The sequence below is a fragment of the Electrona antarctica genome, assembly GCF_951216825.1.
Source record: "Electrona antarctica genome assembly, contig: scaffold_102, whole genome shotgun sequence".
NCBI classification, from domain to species: Eukaryota; Metazoa; Chordata; class Actinopteri; order Myctophiformes; family Myctophidae; genus Electrona; species Electrona antarctica.
Window position 1 is genome coordinate 352,620 of NW_027637800.1, and position 23,039 is coordinate 375,658.

The 23,039-nt window shown below is 47.5% G+C and overlaps 1 protein-coding gene across 1 annotated transcript in view; it reads right to left on the minus strand.

Moving 5' to 3' along the window:
• Positions 1-17,372, minus strand: part of supt5h (SPT5 homolog, DSIF elongation factor subunit) — a 102,892-nt gene extending 85,520 nt beyond the window's left edge. Inside the window, exons 1-3 of the mRNA XM_079531537.1 lie at positions 17,167-17,372; positions 7,887-8,043; positions 2,361-2,426 (exon numbers count right to left, since the gene is read on the minus strand). Of these exons, the coding sequence (XP_079387663.1) occupies positions 2,361-2,426; positions 7,887-8,043; positions 17,167-17,244 (301 nt within the window). The 5' untranslated portion in view covers positions 17,245-17,372. The remainder of the gene's footprint in view (positions 1-2,360; positions 2,427-7,886; positions 8,044-17,166) is intronic.
• Between the last annotated feature and the right edge of the window lie 5,667 nt (positions 17,373-23,039).

Sequence of the window (23,039 nt, forward strand, 5' to 3'; positions counted from 1 at the left end):
AGTCCACAGAAGTGAACCTTTCAAGCCCGTTTTCTCAACTTGGCGTTTCTCTGCAAGACATTACTCTATAAGCCATATCTCTAAAACTGGTGGGTCAAACTGAACAACCAATATGTCAATTTGAAGCTGTGATTCCCTGCTTTCATATGACATGGGAAACGAAAAACGAAAATTAAAACATATTCAATGACTTATCCTCGGTCAGAAACGGTCACAAATGGTCTATGGATTCAAGACTTCCAAAATGCAGAAGAGCTGGAATGGGATGGAGTTATTGATCATGGGAAGAAAAAATTAAATAAAATACTTAAATAAAAGTGTCAACCGGAGATGTTGGCGATCATTAAATGGATCCACTTTGACTCGTTAAGACACGATGGACGGACGGATGGATGGATGACATCGCTCAAAGCAACGATAAGGTCGGTCATAAATTACCGTTGACTGAAGGAGGAGGACATGCATCGTTTCAGATCAGAGAGAGGGATGTTGTTGTTGGCGAAGACAGGGAGAGCACAGTCACAAACCCAGCCAACATGTCATTTGTTTTATACATGTTTTATCCCACGATTATGTAACCCATTGTTCACCCCTGTGTCAATTATCTAATGTGATCCTGGGCTCTACAAACCCTCCGCCAACCTGGGGAGAGCAACGGACTTGAACTCATGCTTCCTTCATGCCTGCGTGTCCAAGTTGCTCCTCCATCCAACCAGGGAGTTTTCCTGGTTGGACGTAGCGCGTGGAAGGAACACGTTATTCCGACCAGTTCCTTTCCCCTCCATCAGGCGCCCCGGCTGGCCAGGGGGAGGCGGTTTAGAGACCAGGATTACTGCATGTTTTTGTGAGGGTACCTACCCTAGGGGACACAGGGAGAACATGTGAGGGTACCTACCCTAGGGGACACGGGGAGAACATGTGAGGGTACCTACCCTAGGGGACACGGGGAGAACATGTGAGGGTACCTACCCTAGGGGACACGGGGAGAACATGTGAGGGTACCTACCCTAGGGGACACGGGGAGAACATGTGAGGGTACCTACCCTAGGGGACACGGGGAGAACATGTGAGGGTACCTACCCTAGGGGACACGGGGAGAACATGTGAGGGTACCTACCCTAGGGGACACGGGGAGAACATGTGAGGGTACCTACCCTAGGGGACACGGGGAGAACATGTGAGGGTACCTACCCTAGGGGACACGGGGAGAACATGTGAGGGTACCTACCCTAGGGGACACGGGGAGAACATGTGAGGGTACCTACCCTAGGGGACACGGGGAGAACATGTGAGGGTACCTACCCTAGGGGACACGGGGAGAACATGTGAGGGTACCTACCCTAGGGGACACGGGGAGAACATGTGAGGGTACCTACCCTAGGGGACACGGGGAGAACATGTGAGGGTACCTACCCTAGGGGACACGGGGAGAACATGTGAGGGTACCTACCCTAGGGGACACGGGGAGAACATGTGAGGGTACCTACCCTAGGGGACACGGGGAGAACATGTGAGGGTACCTACCCTAGGGGACACGGGGAGAACATGTGAGGGTACCTACCCTAGGGGACACGGGGAGAACATGTGAGGGTACCTACCCTAGGGGACACGGGGAGAACATGTGAGGGTACCTACCCTAGGGGACACGGGGAGAACATGCAAACTCCACACAGAAAGGCCCTTTCGCCAACCCCGCCTCGCATTCTTAACGAACACTTTCCAAAACCTTTCCAGTAGGAATGCACGATTATTCGGTAGCATAATCGGCATAAAAATGCCATATGGGTATCGGAACGGTCTATAAAAAAAACAGATTTAATCGGTTTTCACCAGCAAAAAATATAAAAATTTAAAATAATTCTACATGTAATTTGTGTACTGATCTCATTCAGTTGTGAAAACAGACACTTGGAAAAAGAGTATATAATATGCTATTTATTTATTGATTGAATACTTTATTAACCCATTCTGGGCGAGAACCCCTTTTGGTGTTTTAACTAAGCATTATGTTGTACTTTAGCTACCGAGTGGCGCGCTACGAGCTTGGAGGTCTGCTATTTTTGGAAAAATCGTGAAAATCTTTGAATATATATATTATTTCAGAAGACTTCTTTATTTTATTTTGTCAAAATGGGTTAGCAGGCTTTGGGCCAATCAGCCCCTCTACGGCCTACAGGCTTGTTTCCATTGTGGTCCTCTGCGTAATATCGGAATGGGTATCGGCAGATATGATAGATAGATATGGCCCTGCACATAATAATATAATAAGATAGATAGATATGACAGAAATACAGTTCTGACATGTGCGTGCGTGCGTGGCGTGCGTGCGTGTGTGCGTGCGTGTGTGCGTTCCTGCTCACCCTTCTCCAAGATGTCCTCGGCTCCCTCCTCCCATGGGTCTTCGTCCTCGTACTCATCGTCCACGTCTAGACAGAGAAGACGGACAGACGGTCAACACTTCACTGACCACATGAACCCTGGATGTGTCCTTATAGTCTATACATCTAGACAGACGATGAGGTCATCACTTCACTGACCACATGAACGATACGTATCACGATACATGGTTGACGATACGATACATGGTTGACGATACGATACATGGTTGACGATACGATACGTGGTTGACGATACGATACGTGGTTGACGATACGATACATGGTTGACGATACGATACATGGTTGACGATACGACCATATTGGTTCATTATGGCGATCCGATTCAATGATTATAAATCGATACAGTAACTATTTAAAATACATTGACATTATTTTAAACTAAGTAATTAAACCCCCCTTTTTCTTCAAAAAAATTGCTAAATGTCATAAACATGTAGTATTAATACAATCGATAATTTGCATAGCAAAACCATTATTCGATACCGATTATCTGCATCACGATACGATACATAGTCAATGTTGCCGTTTTCATACGGCATGTGATCCACCTACATACGGCATGTGATCCACCTGATCCACCTACATACGGTATGTGATCCACCTGATCCACCTACATACGGTATGTGATCCACCTGATCCACCTACATACGGTATGTGATCCACCTGATCCACCTACATACGGTATGTGATCCACCTGATCCACCTACATACGGCATGTGATCCACCTACATACGGCATGTGATCCACCTGATCCACCTACATACGGTATGTGATCCACCTGATCCACCTACATACGGTATGTGATCCACCTGATCCACCTACATACGGCATGTGATCCACCTACATACGGTATGTGATCCATGTGATCCACCTACATACGGTATGTGATCCACCTACATACGGCATGTGATCCACCTACATACGGTATGTGATCCACCTACATACGGCATGTGATCCACCTACATACGGCATGTGATCCACCTACATACGGCATGTGATCCACCTACATACGGTATGTGATCCACCTACATACGGCATGTGATCCACCTACATACGGCATGTGATCCACCTACATACGGCATGTGATCCACCTACATACGGCATGTGATCCACCTACATACGGCATGTGATCCACCTACATACGGTATGTGATCCACCTACATACGGCATGTGATCCACCTACATACGGCATGTGATCCACCTACATACGGCATGTGATCCACCTACATACGGCATGTGATCCACCTACATACGGCATGTGATCCACCTACATACGGCATGTGATCCACCTACATACGGTATGTGATCCACCTACATACGGCATGTGATCCACCTGATCCACCTACATACGGGATGTGATCCACCTGATCCACCTACATACGGTATGTGATCCACCTACATACGGCATGTGATCCACCTACATACGGTATGTGATCCACCTACATACGGTATGTGATCCACCTACATACGGCATGTGATCCACCTGATCCACCTACATACGGCATGTGATCCACCTGATCCACCTACATACGGGATGTGATCCACCTGATCCACCTACATACGGTATGTGATCCACCTACATACGGCATGTGATCCACCTGATCCACCTACATACGGCATGTGATCCACCTGATCCACCTACATACGGGATGTGATCCACCTGATCCACCTACATACGGGATGTGATCCACCTGATCCACCTACATACGGGATGTGATCCACCTGATCCACCTACATACGGTATGTGATCCATGTGATCCACCTACATACGGCATGTGATCCACCTACATACGGCATGTGATCCACCTACATACGGGATGTGATCCACCTGATCCACCTACATACGGCATGTGATCCACCTACATACGGCATGTGATCCACCTACATACGGTATGTGATCCACCTACATACGGCATGTGATCCACCTACATACGGTATGTGATCCACCTACATACGGTATGTGATCCACCTACATACGGCATGTGATCCACCTACATACGGCATGTGATCCACCTACATACGGTTTGTGATCCACCTACATACGGCATGTGATCCACCTACATACGGTATGTGATCCACCTACATACGGCATGTGATCCACCTACATACGGTTTGTGATCCACCTACATACGGTATGTGATCCACCTACATACGGTATGTGATCCACCTACATACGGCATGTGATCCACCTACATACGGCATGTGATCCACCTACATACGGTTTGTGATCCACCTACATACGGTATGTGATCCACCTACATACGGCATGTGATCCACCTACATACGGTATGTGATCCACCTACATACGGCATGTGATCCACCTACATACGGTATGTGATCCACCTACATACGGTATGTGATCCACCTACATACGGCATGTGATCCACCTACATACGGTATGTGATCCACCTACATACGGTATGTGATCCACCTACATACGGTATGTGATCCACCTACATACGGTATGTGATCCACCTACATACGGTATGTGATCCACCTACATACGGTATGTGATCCACCTACATACGGCATGTGATCCACCTACATACGGCATGTGATCCACCTACATACGGTTTGTGATCCACCTACATACGGTATGTGATCCACCTACATACGGTATGTGATCCACCTACATACGGTATGTGATCCACCTACATACGGTATGTGATCCACCTACATACGGTATGTGATCCACCTACATACGGTATGTGATCCACCTACATACGGCATGTGATCCACCTACATACGGCATGTGATCCACCTACATACGGCATGTGATCCACCTACATACGGCATGTGATCCACCTACATACGGTATGTGATCCACCTACATACGGTATGTGATCCACCTACATACGGTATGTGATCCACCTACATACGGTATGTGATCCACCTACATACGGCATGTGATCCACCTACATACGGTTTGTGATCCACCTACATACGGTATGTGATCCACCTACATACGGTATGTGATCCACCTACATACGGCATGTGATCCACCTACATACGGCATGTGATCCACCTACATACGGCATGTGATCCACCTACATACGGCATGTGATCCACCTACATACGGTATGTGATCCACCTACATACGGTTTGTGATCCACCTACATACGGTTTGTGATCCACCTACATACGGCATGTGATCCACCTACATACGGCATGTGATCCACCTACATACGGCATGTGATCCACCTACATACGGCATGTGATCCACCTACATACGGTTTGTGATCCACCTACATACGGCATGTGATCCACCTACATACGGCATGTGATCCACCTACATACGGCATGTGATCCACCTACATACGGTATGTGATCCACCTACATACGGTATGTGATCCACCTACATACGGCATGTGATCCACCTACATACGGCATGTGATCCACCTACATACGGTTTGTGATCCACCTGATCCACCTACATACGGCATGTGATCCACCTACATACGGTATGTGATCCACCTACATACGGTATGTGATCCACCTACATACGGCATGTGATCCACCTACATACGGTTTGTGATCCACCTACATACGGTATGTGATCCACCTACATACGGTATGTGATCCACCTACATACGGTATGTGATCCACCTACATACGGCATGTGATCCACCTACATACGGCATGTGATCCACCTACATACGGTATGTGATCCACCTACATACGGCATGTGATCCACCTACATACGGTTTGTGATCCACCTACATACGGTATGTGATCCACCTACATACGGTATGTGATCCACCTACATACGGTATGTGATCCACCTACATACGGCATGTGATCCACCTACATACGGCATGTGATCCACCTACATACGGGATGTGATCCACCTGATCCACCTACATACGGCATGTGATCCACCTACATACGGCATGTGATCCACCTACATACGGTATGTGATCCACCTACATACGGCATGTGATCCACCTACATACGGTATGTGATCCACCTACATACGGTATGTGATCCACCTACATACGGTATGTGATCCACCTACATACGGTTTGTGATCCACCTACATACGGTATGTGATCCACCTACATACGGTATGTGATCCACCTACATACGGCATGTGATCCACCTACATACGGCATGTGATCCACCTACATACGGTTTGTGATCCACCTACATACGGTATGTGATCCACCTACATACGGCATGTGATCCACCTACATACGGTATGTGATCCACCTACATACGGCATGTGATCCACCTACATACGGTATGTGATCCACCTACATACGGCATGTGATCCACCTACATACGGCATGTGATCCACCTACATACGGTATGTGATCCACCTACATACGGCATGTGATCCACCTACATACGGTATGTGATCCACCTACATACGGTATGTGATCCACCTGATCCACCTACATACGGTATGTGATCCACCTACATACGGTATGTGATCCACCTACATACGGTATGTGATCCACCTACATACGGTATGTGATCCACCTACATACGGTATGTGATCCACCTGATCCACCTACATACGGTATGTGATCCACCTACATACGGTATGTGATCCACCTACATACGGTATGTGATCCACCTACATACGGCATGTGATCCACCTACATACGGTTTGTGATCCACCTACATACGGTATGTGATCCACCTACATACGGTATGTGATCCACCTACATACGGCATGTGATCCACCTACATACGGCATGTGATCCACCTACATACGGCATGTGATCCACCTACATACGGTATGTGATCCACCTACATACGGTATGTGATCCACCTACATACGGCATGTGATCCACCTACATACGGTTTGTGATCCACCTACATACGGTATGTGATCCACCTACATACGGCATGTGATCCACCTACATACGGTTTGTGATCCACCTACATACGGTTTGTGATCCACCTACATACGGTATGTGATCCACCTACATACGGTATGTGATCCATGTGATCCACCTACATACGGCATGTGATCCACCTACATACGGCATGTGATCCACCTACATACGGTATGTGATCCACCTACATACGGTATGTGATCCATGTGATCCACCTACATACGGTATGTGATCCATGTGATCCACCTACATACGGTATGTGATCCATGTGATCCACCTACATACGGTATGTGATCCATGTGATCCACCTACATACGGTATGTGATCCACCTACATACGGCATGTGATCCACCTACATACGGTATGTGATCCATGTGATCCACCTACATACGGCATGTGATCCACCTACATACGGTATGTGATCCATGTGATCCACCTACATACGGTATGTGATCCACCTACATACGGTATGTGATCCACCTACATACGGCATGTGATCCACCTACATACGGGATGTGATCCACCTGATCCACCTACATACGGTATGTGATCCACCTGCATACGGTCAAATATAAATGCTTCCGTCGTACAGTCTGGAGCAACGGAAGCTCTGATCATGAGTGCGTGCGTGCGTGCACCGTACCAGCCTCGTCCAGAATGAAGCCTCCGTGTCGAGGTTTCTTTCGGGGTCTGTCGTCGTCATCTTCCTCCTCCTCTTCATCGTACTCGTCCTCATCCTCCAGATCCTCCCCCTCCTCCTCAGCGACCTTATCACTGCCCACAGGACTGGCCGTCTCCTCCTGAGAGACGCACGCACACACACACACACACACACATCACATGGGTTAGCCTGGCCCAGCCTGTATGATTTCTGCTCTAATAATAATAATAAAGCTTTATTGTATAGCACCTTTCATGACATGAAATGCAGCTCAAAGTGCTTCACAGAGCAATGGAGAAAGAAAGAAAAGAAAAGCAAGGCATAAACCACACACACACACACACACACACACACACACACACACACACACACACACACACACACACACACACACACACACACACACACACACACACACACACACACACACACACACACACACACACACACACACACACACACACACACACACACACACACACACACACACACACACACACACACACACACACTGAAGTAAGTGTTAATTGAATCAACGGTCCGTCAAACTGTACGGGAACCCCTATTGGTACGGACCGTCATCCACTAGCCCCTTCAGAACCCCTATTGGTACGGACCGTCATCCACTAGCCCCTTCAGAACCCCTATTGGTACGGACCGTCATCCACTAGCCCCTTCAGAACCCCTATTGGTACGGACCGTCATCCACTAGCCCCTTCAGAACCCCTATTGGTACGGACCGTCATCCACTAGCCCCTTCAGAACCCCTATTGGTACGGACCGTCATCCACTAGCCCCTTCAGAACCCCTATTGGTACGGACCGTCATCCACTAGCCCCTTCAGAACCCCTATTGGCACGGACCGTCATCCACTAGCCCCTTCAGAACCCCTATTGGTACGGACCGTCATCCACTAGCCCCTTCAGAACCCCTATTGGCACGGACCGTCATCCACTAGCCCCTTCAGAACCCCTATTGGTACGGACCGTCATCCACTAGCCCATTCAGAACCCCTATTGGCACGGACCGTCATCCACTAGCCCCTTCAGAACCCCTATTGGTACGGACCGTCATCCACTAGCCCCTTCAGAACCCCTATTGGTACGGACCGTCATCCACTAGCCCATTCAGAACCCCTATTGGTACGGACCGTCATCCACTAGCCCCTTCAGAACCCCTATTGGCACGGACCGTCATCCACTAGCCCATTCAGAACCCCTATTGGCACGGACCGTCATCCACTAGCCCCTTCAGAACCCCTATTGGCACGGACCGTCATCCACTAGCCCCTTCAGAACCCCTATTGGCACGGACCGTCATCCACTAGCCCATTCAGAACCCCTATTGGTACGGACCGTCATCCACTAGCCCATTCAGAACCCCTATTGGTACGGACCGTCATCCACTAGCCCCTTCAGAACCCCTATTGGTACGGACCGTCATCCACTAGCCCCTTCAGAACCCCTATTGGTACGGACCGTCATCCACTAGCCCCTTCAGAACCCCTATTGGTACGGACCGTCATCCACTAGCCCATTCAGAACCCCTATTGGTACGGACCGTCATCCACTAGCCCCTTCAGAACCCCTATTGGCACGGACCGTCATCCACTAGCCCATTCAGAACCCCTATTGGCACGGACCGTCATCCACTAGCCCCTTCAGAACCCCTATTGGTACGGACCGTCATCCACTAGCCCCTTCAGAACCCCTATTGGTACGGACCGTCATCCACTAGCCCATTCAGAACCCCTATTGGCACGGACCGTCATCCACTAGCCCCTTCAGAACCCCTATTGGCACGGACCGTCATCCACTAGCCCCTTCAGAACCCCTATTGGTACGGACCGTCATCCACTAGCCCCTTCAGAACCCCTATTGGTACGGACCGTCATCCACTAGCCCCTTCAGAACCCCTATTGGCACGGACCGTCATCCACTAGCCCCTTCAGAACCCCTATTGGTACGGACCGTCATCCACTAGCCCATTCAGAACCCCTATTGGTACGGACCGTCATCCACTAGCCCATTCAGAACCCCTATTGGTACGGACCGTCATCCACTAGCCCATTCAGAACCCCTATTGGTACGGACCGTCATCCACTAGCCCATTCAGAACCCCTATTGGTACGGACCGTCATCCACTAGCCCATTCAGAACCCCTATTGGTACGGACCGTCATCCACTAGCCCCTTCAGAACCCCTATTGGTACGGACCGTCATCCACTAGCCCCTTCAGAACCCCTATTGGTACGGACCGTCATCCACTAGCCCCTTCAGAACCCCTATTGGTACGGACCGTCATCCACTAGCCCCTTCAGAACCCCTATTGGTACGGACCGTCATCCACTAGCCCCTTCAGAACCCCTATTGGTACGGACCGTCATCCACTAGCCCATTCAGAACCCCTATTGGCACGGACCGCCATCCACTAGCCCCTTCAGAACCCCTATTGGTACGGACCGTCATCCACTAGCCCCTTCAGAACCCCTATTGGCACGGACCGTCATCCACTAGCCCATTCAGAACCCCTATTGGTACGGACCGTCATCCACTAGCCCATTCAGAACCCCTATTGGTACGGACCGTCATCCACTAGCCCATTCAGAACCCCTATTGGCACGGACCGTCATCCACTAGCCCCTTCAGAACCCCTATTGGTACGGACCGTCATCCACTAGCCCCTTCAGAACCCCTATTGGTACGGACCGTCATCCACTAGCCCATTCAGAACCCCTATTGGTACGGACCGTCATCCACTAGCCCATTCAGAACCCCTATTGGTACGGACCGTCATCCACTAGCCCATTCAGAACCCCTATTGGCACGGACCGTCATCCACTAGCCCCTTCAGAACCCCTATTGGTACGGACCGTCATCCACTAGCCCCTTCAGAACCCCTATTGGTACGGACCGTCATCCACTAGCCCCTTCAGAACCCCTATTGGTACGGACCGTCATCCACTAGCCCCTTCAGAACCCCTATTGGTACGGACCGTCATCCACTAGCCCCTTCAGAACCCCTATTGGTACGGACCGTCATCCACTAGCCCATTCAGAACCCCTATTGGTACGGACCGTCATCCACTAGCCCCTTCAGAACCCCTATTGGCACGGACCGTCATCCACTAGCCCCTTCAGAACCCCTATTGGTACGGACCGTCATCCACTAGCCCCTTCAGAACCCCTATTGGTACGGACCGTCATCCACTAGCCCCTTCAGAACCCCTATTGGTACGGACCGTCATCCACTAGCCCCTTCAGAACCCCTATTGGCACGGACCGCCATCCACTAGCCCCTTCAGAACCCCTATTGGTACGGACCGTCATCCACTAGCCCCTTCAGAACCCCTATTGGTACGGACCGTCATCCACTAGCCCCTTCAGAACCCCTATTGGTACGGACCGTCATCCACTAGCCCCTTCAGAACCCCTATTGGTACGGACCGTCATCCACTAGCCCATTCAGAACCCCTATTGGCACGGACCGTCATCCACTAGCCCCTTCAGAACCCCTATTGGCACGGACCGTCATCCACTAGCCCCTTCAGAACCCCTATTGGTACGGACCGTCATCCACTAGCCCCTTCAGAACCCCTATTGGTACGGACCGTCATCCACTAGCCCCTTCAGAACCCCTATTGGTACGGACCGTCATCCACTAGCCCCTTCAGAACCCCTATTGGTACGGACCGTCATCCACTAGCCCCTTCAGAACCCCTATTGGTACGGACCGCCATCCACTAGCCCATTCAGAACCCCTATTGGTACGGACCGTCATCCACTAGCCCATTCAGAACCCCTATTGGTACGGACCGTCATCCACTAGCCCCTTCAGAACCCCTATTGGTACGGACCGTCATCCACTAGCCCCTTCAGAACCCCTATTGGTACGGACCGCCATCCACTAGCCCATTCAGAACCCCTATTGGTACGGACCGTCATCCACTAGCCCCTTCAGAACCCCTATTGGTACGGACCGTCATCCACTAGCCCCTTCAGAACCCCTATTGGCACGGACCGTCATCCACTAGCCCCTTCAGAACCCCTATTGGTACGGACCGTCATCCACTAGCCCCTTCAGAACCCCTATTGGTACGGACCGTCATCCACTAGCCCCTTCAGAACCCCTATTGGCACGGACCGTCATCCACTAGCCCCTTCAGAACCCCTATTGGTACGGACCGTCATCCACTAGCCCCTTCAGAACCCCTATTGGCACGGACCGTCATCCACTAGCCCCTTCAGAACCCCTATTGGTACGGACCGTCATCCACTAGCCCATTCAGAACCCCTATTGGTACGGACCGTCATCCACTAGCCCATTCAGAACCCCTATTGGCACGGACCGCCATCCACTAGCCCCTTCAGAACCCCTATTGGTACGGACCGTCATCCACTAGCCCCTTCAGAACCCCTATTGGTACGGACCGTCATCCACTAGCCCCTTCAGAACCCCTATTGGCACGGACCGTCATCCACTAGCCCCTTCAGAACCCCTATTGGTACGGACCGTCATCCACTAGCCCCTTCAGAACCCCTATTGGTACGGACCGTCATCCACTAGCCCATTCAGAACCCCTATTGGTACGGACCGTCATCCACTAGCCCCTTCAGAACCCCTATTGGTACGGACCGTCATCCACTAGCCCCTTCAGAACCCCTATTGGTACGGACCGTCATCCACTAGCCCCTTCAGAACCCCTATTGGCACGGACCGTCATCCACTAGCCCCTTCAGAACCCCTATTGGTACGGACCGTCATCCACTAGCCCCTTCAGAACCCCTATTGGTACGGACCGTCATCCACTAGCCCCTTCAGAACCCCTATTGGCACGGACCGTCATCCACTAGCCCATTCAGAACCCCTATTGGCACGGACCGTCATCCACTAGCCCATTCAGAACCCCTATTGGTACGGACCGTCATCCACTAGCCCCTTCAGAACCCCTATTGGTACGGACCGTCATCCACTAGCCCCTTCAGAACCCCTATTGGTACGGACCGTCATCCACTAGCCCCTTCAGAACCCCTATTGGTACGGACCGTCATCCACTAGCCCCTTCAGAACCCCTATTGGCACGGACCGTCATCCACTAGCCCCTTCAGAACCCCTATTGGTACGGACCGTCATCCACTAGCCCCTTCAGAACCCCTATTGGTACGGACCGTCATCCACTAGCCCCTTCAGAACCCCTATTGGTACGGACCGTCATCCACTAGCCCCTTCAGAACCCCTATTGGTACGGACCGTCATCCACTAGCCCCTTCAGAACCCCTATTGGTACGGACCGTCATCCACTAGCCCCTTCAGAACCCCTATTGGTACGGACCGTCATCCACTAGCCCATTCAGAACCCCTATTGGCACGGACCGTCATCCACTAGCCCATTCAGTACGGGAACGCCCATTGGTGTTCTGGATGTGTTTAAACATTATGTTATACTTTAGAATATTGAAAAATAGCAGATCTACAAGCTCATAGCGCGGCACTCGAGCTTGTAGGTCTGCTATGTTTGGGGGGGGGGGGGGGGGAATCGTGAAAATGTGGCGCAAATTTGGAATATATATATTCTTTCAGAGCGAACGTTTTTGAACTCAAATCCTTCTGGGGGAGGGGTCCCTGGAACTACATATTTTCAGATCGGGGTCGGCGGCCAAATACAGATATTTTTGGGCCTCCTTGACCTGAAATAGTTTAGAGAACCACTGATATAGAAACATGAGGGTTTTTCAGAAAACCGTCAGGATTTAGAAGACATTCTTTTGGTCTAAATGGGTTAAGGAACTGTGTTGCTGTTAGACAGATTAATATATACCACATAAACAATATCGGAACGGTCTATAAAAATGCCATATGGGTATCGGAACGGTCTATAAAAATGCCATATGGGTATCGGAACGGTCTATAAAAATGCCATATGGGTATCGGAGCGGTCTATAAAAATGCCATATGGGTATCGGAACGGTCTATAAAAAAAAAAAACAGATTATTTAATCGGTTTTCACCAGCAAAAAAAAAATACATAAAAATGTAAAATAATTCTACATTTAATTTGTGTACTGATCTCATTCAGTTGTGAAAACAGACACTTAGAAAAAGAGTATATAATATGCTATTTATTTATTGATTGAATACTTTATTAACCCATTCTGGGCGAGAACCCCTTTTGGTGTTTTAACTAAGCATTATGTTATACTTTAGATATTGAAAAATAGCAGATCTACAAGCTCATAGCGAGCCACTCGGTGGCACCAAAAGGGGTTCCCGTTCAGAATGGGCTAACGCTCTCATGAATTAAAGATCTAATACAGGTCCATTTGGTTACCAACTCTCCATCATTCAGCTGCATGGGCCCCTCAAGGCCCTCTGGTGGTCCCCGGACCACCTGGAACCCCCTCAAGGCCCACTGGTGGTCCCCGGGCCACCTGGAACCACCTCAAGGCCCACTGGTGGTCCCCGGGCCACCTGGAACCCCCTCAAAGCCCACTGGTGGTCCCCGGACCACCTGGAACCCCCTCAAGGCCCACTGGTGGTCCCCGGGCCACCTGGAACCCCCTCAAGGCCCACTGGTGGTCCCCACTCACCACCAATACTCTCCATTGACTCCCCACTCACCACCAATACCCTCCATTGACTCCCCACTCACCACCAATACCCTCCATTGACTCCCCACCCTCCATTGACTCCCCACTCATCCATTTGCGTTTGCGATCTGCTTGTCTTAAACGACGTTAAACTCACCAACATTGCAGCTCTAGGCCAAGCTTGAATTATCCTCTTTCAATCTGCCGAGCTTGTTTTTCATAAAAATCCACCGTAGACATGTTATGAGCTACTTTCTGTCAAGAAATTATATGTATGTGATTATTTTTCTAAGTGCTGGAGTTTGGAAGCACTCGTTTTTATTAACGGGTCACACTGCTGCCTTCTGCATTATGTGCAGATTTGAAACAGGTGGTACGCTGGGCCGTTCAGTGACATACGACGAGTGCTTCCAAACTCCAGCACAGAATTTGCACAGAATGTCTTGACAGAAAGTAGCTCATAACATGTCTACGGTGGATTTCTATGAAAAACAAGCTCGGCAGATTGAAAGAGGATAATTCAAGCTTGGCCTAGAGCTGCAATGTTGGTGAGTTTAACGTCGTTTAAGACAAGCAGATCGCAAACGCAATTTGGATGAGTGGGGAGTCAATGGAGGTTATTGCAACTTTAGATTCATCCCATTATAAAAAAAATCTAGAGTTGCAAATTGCGGCTAGTACAACACAAGGCAGTGATGTAAATAAGTTTTCAATGTACTGAGTCCTGGGATGCAGGGATGGTCTTTTAGATGAGTCCCAGGGACATTTTATGAGTCCCACTTCAACGACGTTAGGAGCCATATTTTGCCATTTTCACAAATTGCAGTATTTAACTCCAATTTCATTTTTATATGGTTATAATGTGGTTATATTCATGTAGAAAACAGAAGAAATTATTATTATAACTAAAGCTAGCAAAATAAACTAGAATTCAAAACAGTACAGTAGTACAGTAATGCATCCTGTGGATGCAGAGGTGGTTGTTTTATTGCATCCCTTAACTATAAACTGCGTTTTGGGATGCAAAATGCACCCTATTTTAATCTCTGACCAGGTATAATATGTATACAACGTTCCTAAAGGGGGCGGGGCCGCAGACCTGTTCATGTCAAGGACCCCCAAAATGACACTCATCATTAGCCCCGCGGACCCCCATGTGAAAAGATATGCCAGGGACCCCCTAGCCGCAATTTGCAAAGCTAGATTTTTTTATAATGGGATGAATCTAGAGTTGCAATAACCTCCATTGCCTCCCCATGCATCCAAATTGCGTTTGCGATCTGCTTGTCTTAAACGACGTTAAACTCACCAACATTGCAGCTCTAGGCCAAGCTTGAATTATCCTCTTTCAATCTGCCGAGCTTGTTTTTCATAAAAATCCACCGTAGACATGTTATGAGATACTTTCTGTCAAGAAATTCTGTGCAGGTGATTCTTTTTCTAAGTGCTGGAGTTTGGAAGCACTCGTCGTATGTCACTGAATGGCCCTGCGTACCACCTGTTACTGAACGGCCCTGCGTACCACCTGTTTCGAATTTGCACATAATGCAGGAGGCAGCAGCGCGACCCGTTAAGAAAAACGAGTGCTTCCAAACTGCAACACTTAGAAAAATAATCACCTGCAGAGGATGTCTTGACAGAAAGTAGCTCATAACATGTCTACGTGGATTTTTATGAAAAACAAGCTCGGCAGATTGAAAGAGGATAATTCAAGCTTGGACTACAGCTGCAATGTTGGTGAGTTTAATGTCGTTTAAGACCATCAGATCACAAACCAAATTGGATGAGTGGGGAGTCAATGGAGGGTATTGCAACTCTAGATTCATCCCATTATAAAAAAATCTAGAGTTGCAAATTGCGGCTAGGGACCCCCATAAGTCAAGAGAAGGTTGTTATGGCTCTAGCAGTGATTCTCAACCTGTTTAATTTCAAGGACCCCCCCCCCCCGTTTTGACCTGCATTAGTCTATGGACCCCCCATTTAATGGCATTTCCATCTCTGGTACCCCCAATTTTATTTATATTGTCAAAGTTAATGTAACTCTGAGAGTGTACACATGGAACCAAATGGACCCGTGGTTCCATGTGTACACTCTCAGACGACCGCTGGGGGTCCCCGGACCCCACTTTGGGAACCACTGTAACGACCAAATGAAGTAATGTAACGAAATAAGCAGCGGTTAGTTAGCATCATTAGCACGTTAGCAGCAGCTAACTGAAAGAAGCTAATAGCTGAACCTTCAACCAGAACACAACACGCACGCACGCACACACACAGAGCTTCGTTAGCCTTACCAGCTAACGGTTATAGCATTTAGCATGGTGGGTGTGCGTGTGTGTTAGTTATTATGAGACATTAGCATGTAGCTTAGCATCATGGTGTGTGTGTGTTATTATGAGTCGTTAGCATGTAGCTTAGCATCATGGTGTGTGTGTGTGTTTGATAGTTATTATGAGTCGTTAGCATGTAGCTTAGCATCATGGTGTGTGTGTGTGTGTGTGATAGTTATTATGAGTCGTTAGCATGTAGCTTAGCATCATGGTGTGTGTGTGTGATAGTTATTATGAGTCGTTAGCATGTAGCTTAGCATCATGGTGTGTGTGTGTGTGTGTGTGTATGTGTGATAGTTATTATGAGTCGTTAGCATGTAGCTTAGCATCATGGTGTGTGTGTACCTCGTTGTCCTCCACAGCCTCTCCGTCGCTGCTTCCCTGCGCGTCGCTCTGAGCGTCAGAGAAGTCGCTGTCCGACATGTTGCTGCAGAGAGAGAGTGGAAGGAAGGATGGAGGTAAACAGTGTTCTCTCTCTCTCTCTCTCTCTAACAACACACACACTGTGCAACTCTCACTGGAGGAGCCGCGAGATTTCAGGACCGGAAACTGAGCTGACGTCAGCAGCAGGGGACAAGTGTTGCCAGGTCGCAGACCCGCCCCCTTTCATGACGACGCCAGGGCCCAGTCCCGCCCCCTCCCAGGGCCCAGGAAATAATGCCCTGTTCATTTTCCCCTCATAGACATTTCAAAAAGTATTTATTTAAAGACCTTTTAAGCCTCGTACGAAGCCAACTCGAGTTGTGAAAAATCATGACAATAAACACATTTTTTTGGGCCGAACAAATAATTATTTGTTTGGTCCAAAATATTGTGTTTGTTGTCATGATTTGTCACGACTCGAGTTGTCTTTGTCCGCGGCGTAACCGTCTTTAAATAAATACTTTTTGAAATGTCTATGAGAAAAATGCATTGGGGATTATTTCCTGGGCCTGGCGTAGGGTGACCAGATCCAAACTGTTCATTTGAGGGACAGAAGTATCGCTTGTGTGGGACAAGTGGGATGGGGGACCCCGTCCCACTTGTCCCACACAAGCGATACTGGAGTACCGGGTTAGCAACTTACTACTTGAGTTTCTATTTGAGTGCTATATTAAATGCCTTGATGTCATATTCGACCATAGGCCTATTGGCTATCATTTATAAACTCCTCTGGTGTCTCACATTTTGTTTTAAAATCATGCTTTACAACAGGAGGCCAACTATTAGGGGACTAAACTATTAGGGTATTTGAACACTGATGCAATTGCCTGCCAGTAACAATGTGGGACAGACAGGGTCTCAATTTGTGGGACGCCTGAAAAGTCTTGGAAATGAGGGGCTGTCCCACGTAAAGAGGGACATCTGGTCACCCTAGCCTGGCATCGTCAGTGCGACGCTCTATTAGCATTACAGTTTTATATGAAAACCAGAACTGTTAATAAATATTTCAATCAATCAATCAATTTTTCCCCTCAAAGTATATGTTTCTTTTCCCTTTTTACCTCCTTTATGATGAATTCCTGTTCTGTTCTTTGGCTATATAGAAGTGTCTATTTGTACGTCTCTAAATGTTTTGATGAATTGAACATGGTGGACCCTCTTGTAAACAAGTGTAATGCTTTATTGGGTCGTCCACTCACAGTTAACAGTCTTGGTATTGAGTTGTGCTTGAAATGTAATTCTGCAAACTGTTAATAAATATTTCAATCCATCTGATCAATCAAATCCCAAAAGAAGCCTGACTAGGCCTAACCTCGCCTCACCAGGCTTCCCACCACCTCAGGAAAGCCTGGTCTCTGTTTCTAAAGTCCGTATGATCCTGTCGGGAGCGGATGATATCGTTACGTCATGTTGTAGTATTGTTTTGTAGTTCGACAGGCAGAAACAACAGGCGGCAACTTCTTCCGATTTTTCTCAATAAAAGCTCTCGTAGCCTGTAGCTTTTATTGAGAAAAATCGGAAGAAGTTGCCGCCTGTTGTTCCTGCCTGTCGAACTACAAAACAATACTACAACATGACGTAACGATATCATCCGCTCCCGACAGGATCAATACTACAACATGACGTAACGATATCATCCGCTCCCGACAGGATCAATACTACAACATGACGTAACGATATCATCCGCTCCCGACAGGATCAATACTACAACATGACGTAACGATATCATCCGCTCCCGACAGGATCAATACTACAACATGACGTAACGATATCATCCGCTCCCAACAGGATCAATACTACAACATGACGTAACGATATAATCCGCTCCCGACAGGATCAATACTACAACATGACGTAACGATATCATTCGCTCCCGGCAGGATCAATACTACAACATGACGTAACGATATAATCCGCTCCCGACAGGATCAATACTACAACATGACGTAAGGATATCATCCGCTCCCGACAGGATCAATACTACAACATGACGTAATGATATCATCCGCTCCCGACAGGATCAATACTACAACATGACGTAACGATATAATCCGCTCCCGACAGGATCAATACTACAACATGACGTAAGGATAGCATCCGCTCCCGGCAGGATCAATACTACAACATGACGTAAGGATATCATCCGCTCCCGACAGGATCAATACTACAACATGACGTAACGATATAATCCGCTCCCGACAGGATCAATACTACAACATGACGTAACGATATCATCCGCTCCCGACAGGATCAATACTACAACATGACGTAACGATATAATCCGCTCCCGACAGGATCAATACTACAACATGACGTAACGATATCATCCGCTCCCGACAGGATCAATACTACAACATGACGTAAGGATATCATCCGCTCCCGACAGGATCAATACTACAACATGACGTAAGGATATCATCCGCTCCCGACAGGATCAATACTACAACATGACGTAAGGATAGCATCCGCTCCCGACAGGATCAATACTACAACATGACGTAACGATATCATCCGCTCCCGACAGGATCAATACTACAACATGACGTAAGGATATCATCCGCTCCCGACAGGATCAATACTACAACATGACGTAACGATATCATCCGCTCCCGACAGGATCAATACTACAACATGACGTAAGGATAGCATCCGCTCCCGACAGGATCAATACTACAACATGACGTAACGATATCATCCGCTCCCGACAGGATCAATACTACAACATGACGTAACAATATCATCCGCTCCCGACAGGATCAATACTACAACATGACGTAAGGATATCATCCGCTCCCGACAGGATCAATACTACAACATGACGTAACGATATCATCCGCTCCCGACAGGATCAATACTACAACATGACGTAACGATATCATCCGCTCCCGACAGGATCAATACTACAACATGACGTAACGATATCATCCGCTCCCGACAGGATCAATACTACAACATGACGTAACGATATAATCCGCTCCCGACAGGATCAATACTACAACATGACGTAACGATATCATCCGCTCCCGACAGTATCAATACTACAACATGACGTAAGGATATCATCCGCTCCCGACAGGATCAATACTACAACATGACGTAAGGATATCATCCGCTCCCGACAGGATCAATACTACAACATGACGTAACGATATCATCCGCTCCCGACAGGATCAATACTACAACATGACGTAAGGATAGCATCCGCTCCCGACAGGATCAATACTACAACATGACGTAACGATATCATCCGCTCCCGACAGGATCAATACTACAACATGACGTAACGATATCATCCGCTCCCGACAGGATCAATACTACAACATGACGTAACGATATCATCCGCTCCCGACAGGATCAATACTACAACATGACGTAACGATAGCATCCGCTCCCGACAGGATCAATACTACAACATGACGTAAGGATATCATCCGCTCCCGACAGGATCAATACTACAACATGACGTAACGATAGCATCCGCTCCCGACAGGATCAATACTACAACATGACGTAAGGATATCATCCGCTCCCGACAGGATCAATACTACAACATGACGTAAGGATATCATCCGCTCCCGACAGGATCAATACTACAACATGACGTAACGATATCATCCGCTCCCGACAGGATCAATACTACAACATGACGTAAGGATATCATCCGCTCCCGACAGGATCAATACTACAACATGACGTAACGATGTGTTGTAGTGACAAAAAGTTAATCATTTTAAATGTGTACACACCATATGAATGCTATAATAATGAGGATGAGTATCTCAGTAGAATGGCATTTATTATGTCTTTTATTCAGGACAATCCCTCTACTTGTATCTACGTTATTGGTGACATGAACGCTGATGTGTCTGATGCTAACTCCTTATTTGGTAGGCATTTAATGCAATTTTGTGTAGACAGTGGGCTGATTTTATCCAGCAAGGTACTTTTGCCTGAGAATAGCTACACTTATATTAGCGAGGCTTGGCATAGTACCTCCTGGCTTGACCATTGCCTCTGTACAGTGGATGCCCATGACTCTATAGAGAACATAGAGATTGTCTATGAGCTAGCTACCACAGACCACATACCCGTTCGGGTAATGTTAAATACAGGCAATTTACCCATGCTGCTGCCTGTGGATAACAGCTCAAGTACAGGCAGAATTAATTGGTCTAAACTAACCAAGAAAGATCTAGATAAATATGTGAATCTTTCTGATGCTCTGCTGGGTAAGATTAAGCTACCTAAAGATACTTTATTGTGTCAGGACATGAACTGTAAGAATATGCAACACTGTGAGGAATTATCTTCCCTGTATGAAGCTATTGTGGAGTCTCTCTGTATTTCCAGTAGGCCTCTCTACAAACATGGATGTAAAGTTTATGCTACTAAGCCTGGGTGGAATGATCATGTTCAAGAGCTTCATGCTGAGGCTAGAAGGGCTTTCAGGAGTTGGGCTGAGTCTGGAAAAAATAGACAGGGCCCTCTGTTTGAGGAAAAAAACGCACTAATGCTAATTTTAAATATGCCCTTCGGTTTATTAAAAGAAATGAAAATATAATGAGGTCAGACTCACTGGCAAAGAAACTGCAAAATAATAATGTGAATGATTTCTGGAAGGAAATAAAAATGATAAATAATTGCAAAACCTCTCTCCCATCGAATATAGATGGTGTGAGTGGTTCGGATGAGATTTCACAGCTATGGAAGAAGCAGTATTCAGAGCTATTCAACTGTGTACAAAGTGAACTGTTTGAAGTTGAAAATGTTGATTTTAATGATGAGATGATTGTTACACCTGCAGAAGTTCTTGAAGCAGTATTGAAGCTAGGAGATAATAAGGCCTGCGGTCTGGACAATATAACAGCGGAACATCTCAAACTTGCCAGTAGAACACTGTGCCCTCTGGTGGCCATGTGTTTTAGAGGTTTTCTTACGCATGGGTTTTTACCTGTTTCCATGCTCTCTGTGGTACTTGTGCCTGTCATTAAAGATAAAGTGGGTAAGGTAAACAGTTCAGATAATTATAGGCCAATAGCCCTGGCCAGTGTTCTGTCCAAAGTACTTGAGACAATTCTACTGAGTAGATTAGAGAGGTCAATTTTGTCGGCTGATAATCAATTTGGCTTTAAAAGAAAACATGGCACTGATTTGTGTATTTTTGCTCTCAAAGAGATCTTAGATAAATATGGTAGGCAGAACTCTACAATGTTTGTTTCTTTCATTGATGCTTCCCGGGCATTTGATCGCATCAATCATGAAAAGCTTTTTTCTAAACTGATACAAAGAGGGGTCCCCAGGTTCTTAGTCAGAATCCTGGTGTTCTGGTATGCTCACCAGACCATGAGTGTAAAATGGGGGAAGTCAATGTCTGCTCCCTTTCATGTGATCAATGGTGTCCGTCAAGGGGGAATTTTATCTCCTTTTCTTTTTAATGTTTATATGAATGACTTATCATTGTCTTTAAATACATGTGGTACAGGGTGTAGGGTTGGTGACTCACTAATTAACCACCTGATGTATGCTGATGATTTGGTCATTTTCAGTCCGTATAGTGCTGGTCTCCAACAGCTTCTGGAAGTATGCTCACAGTATGGTCTTGATTTTAATATAAAATACAATGCTAAGAAAAGTAAAATAATGATAATCCGAAGTAGGGAAGACAGACATTCAGCCTTTCCTGACTTCCATCTGGCTGGCACTGCTCTTAGTGTGTGCAGCGAGTACACTTATTTGGGCCATATCATCTCTGATGATCTCTCAGATGACAAGGACATCTATAGACAGCGACGGAA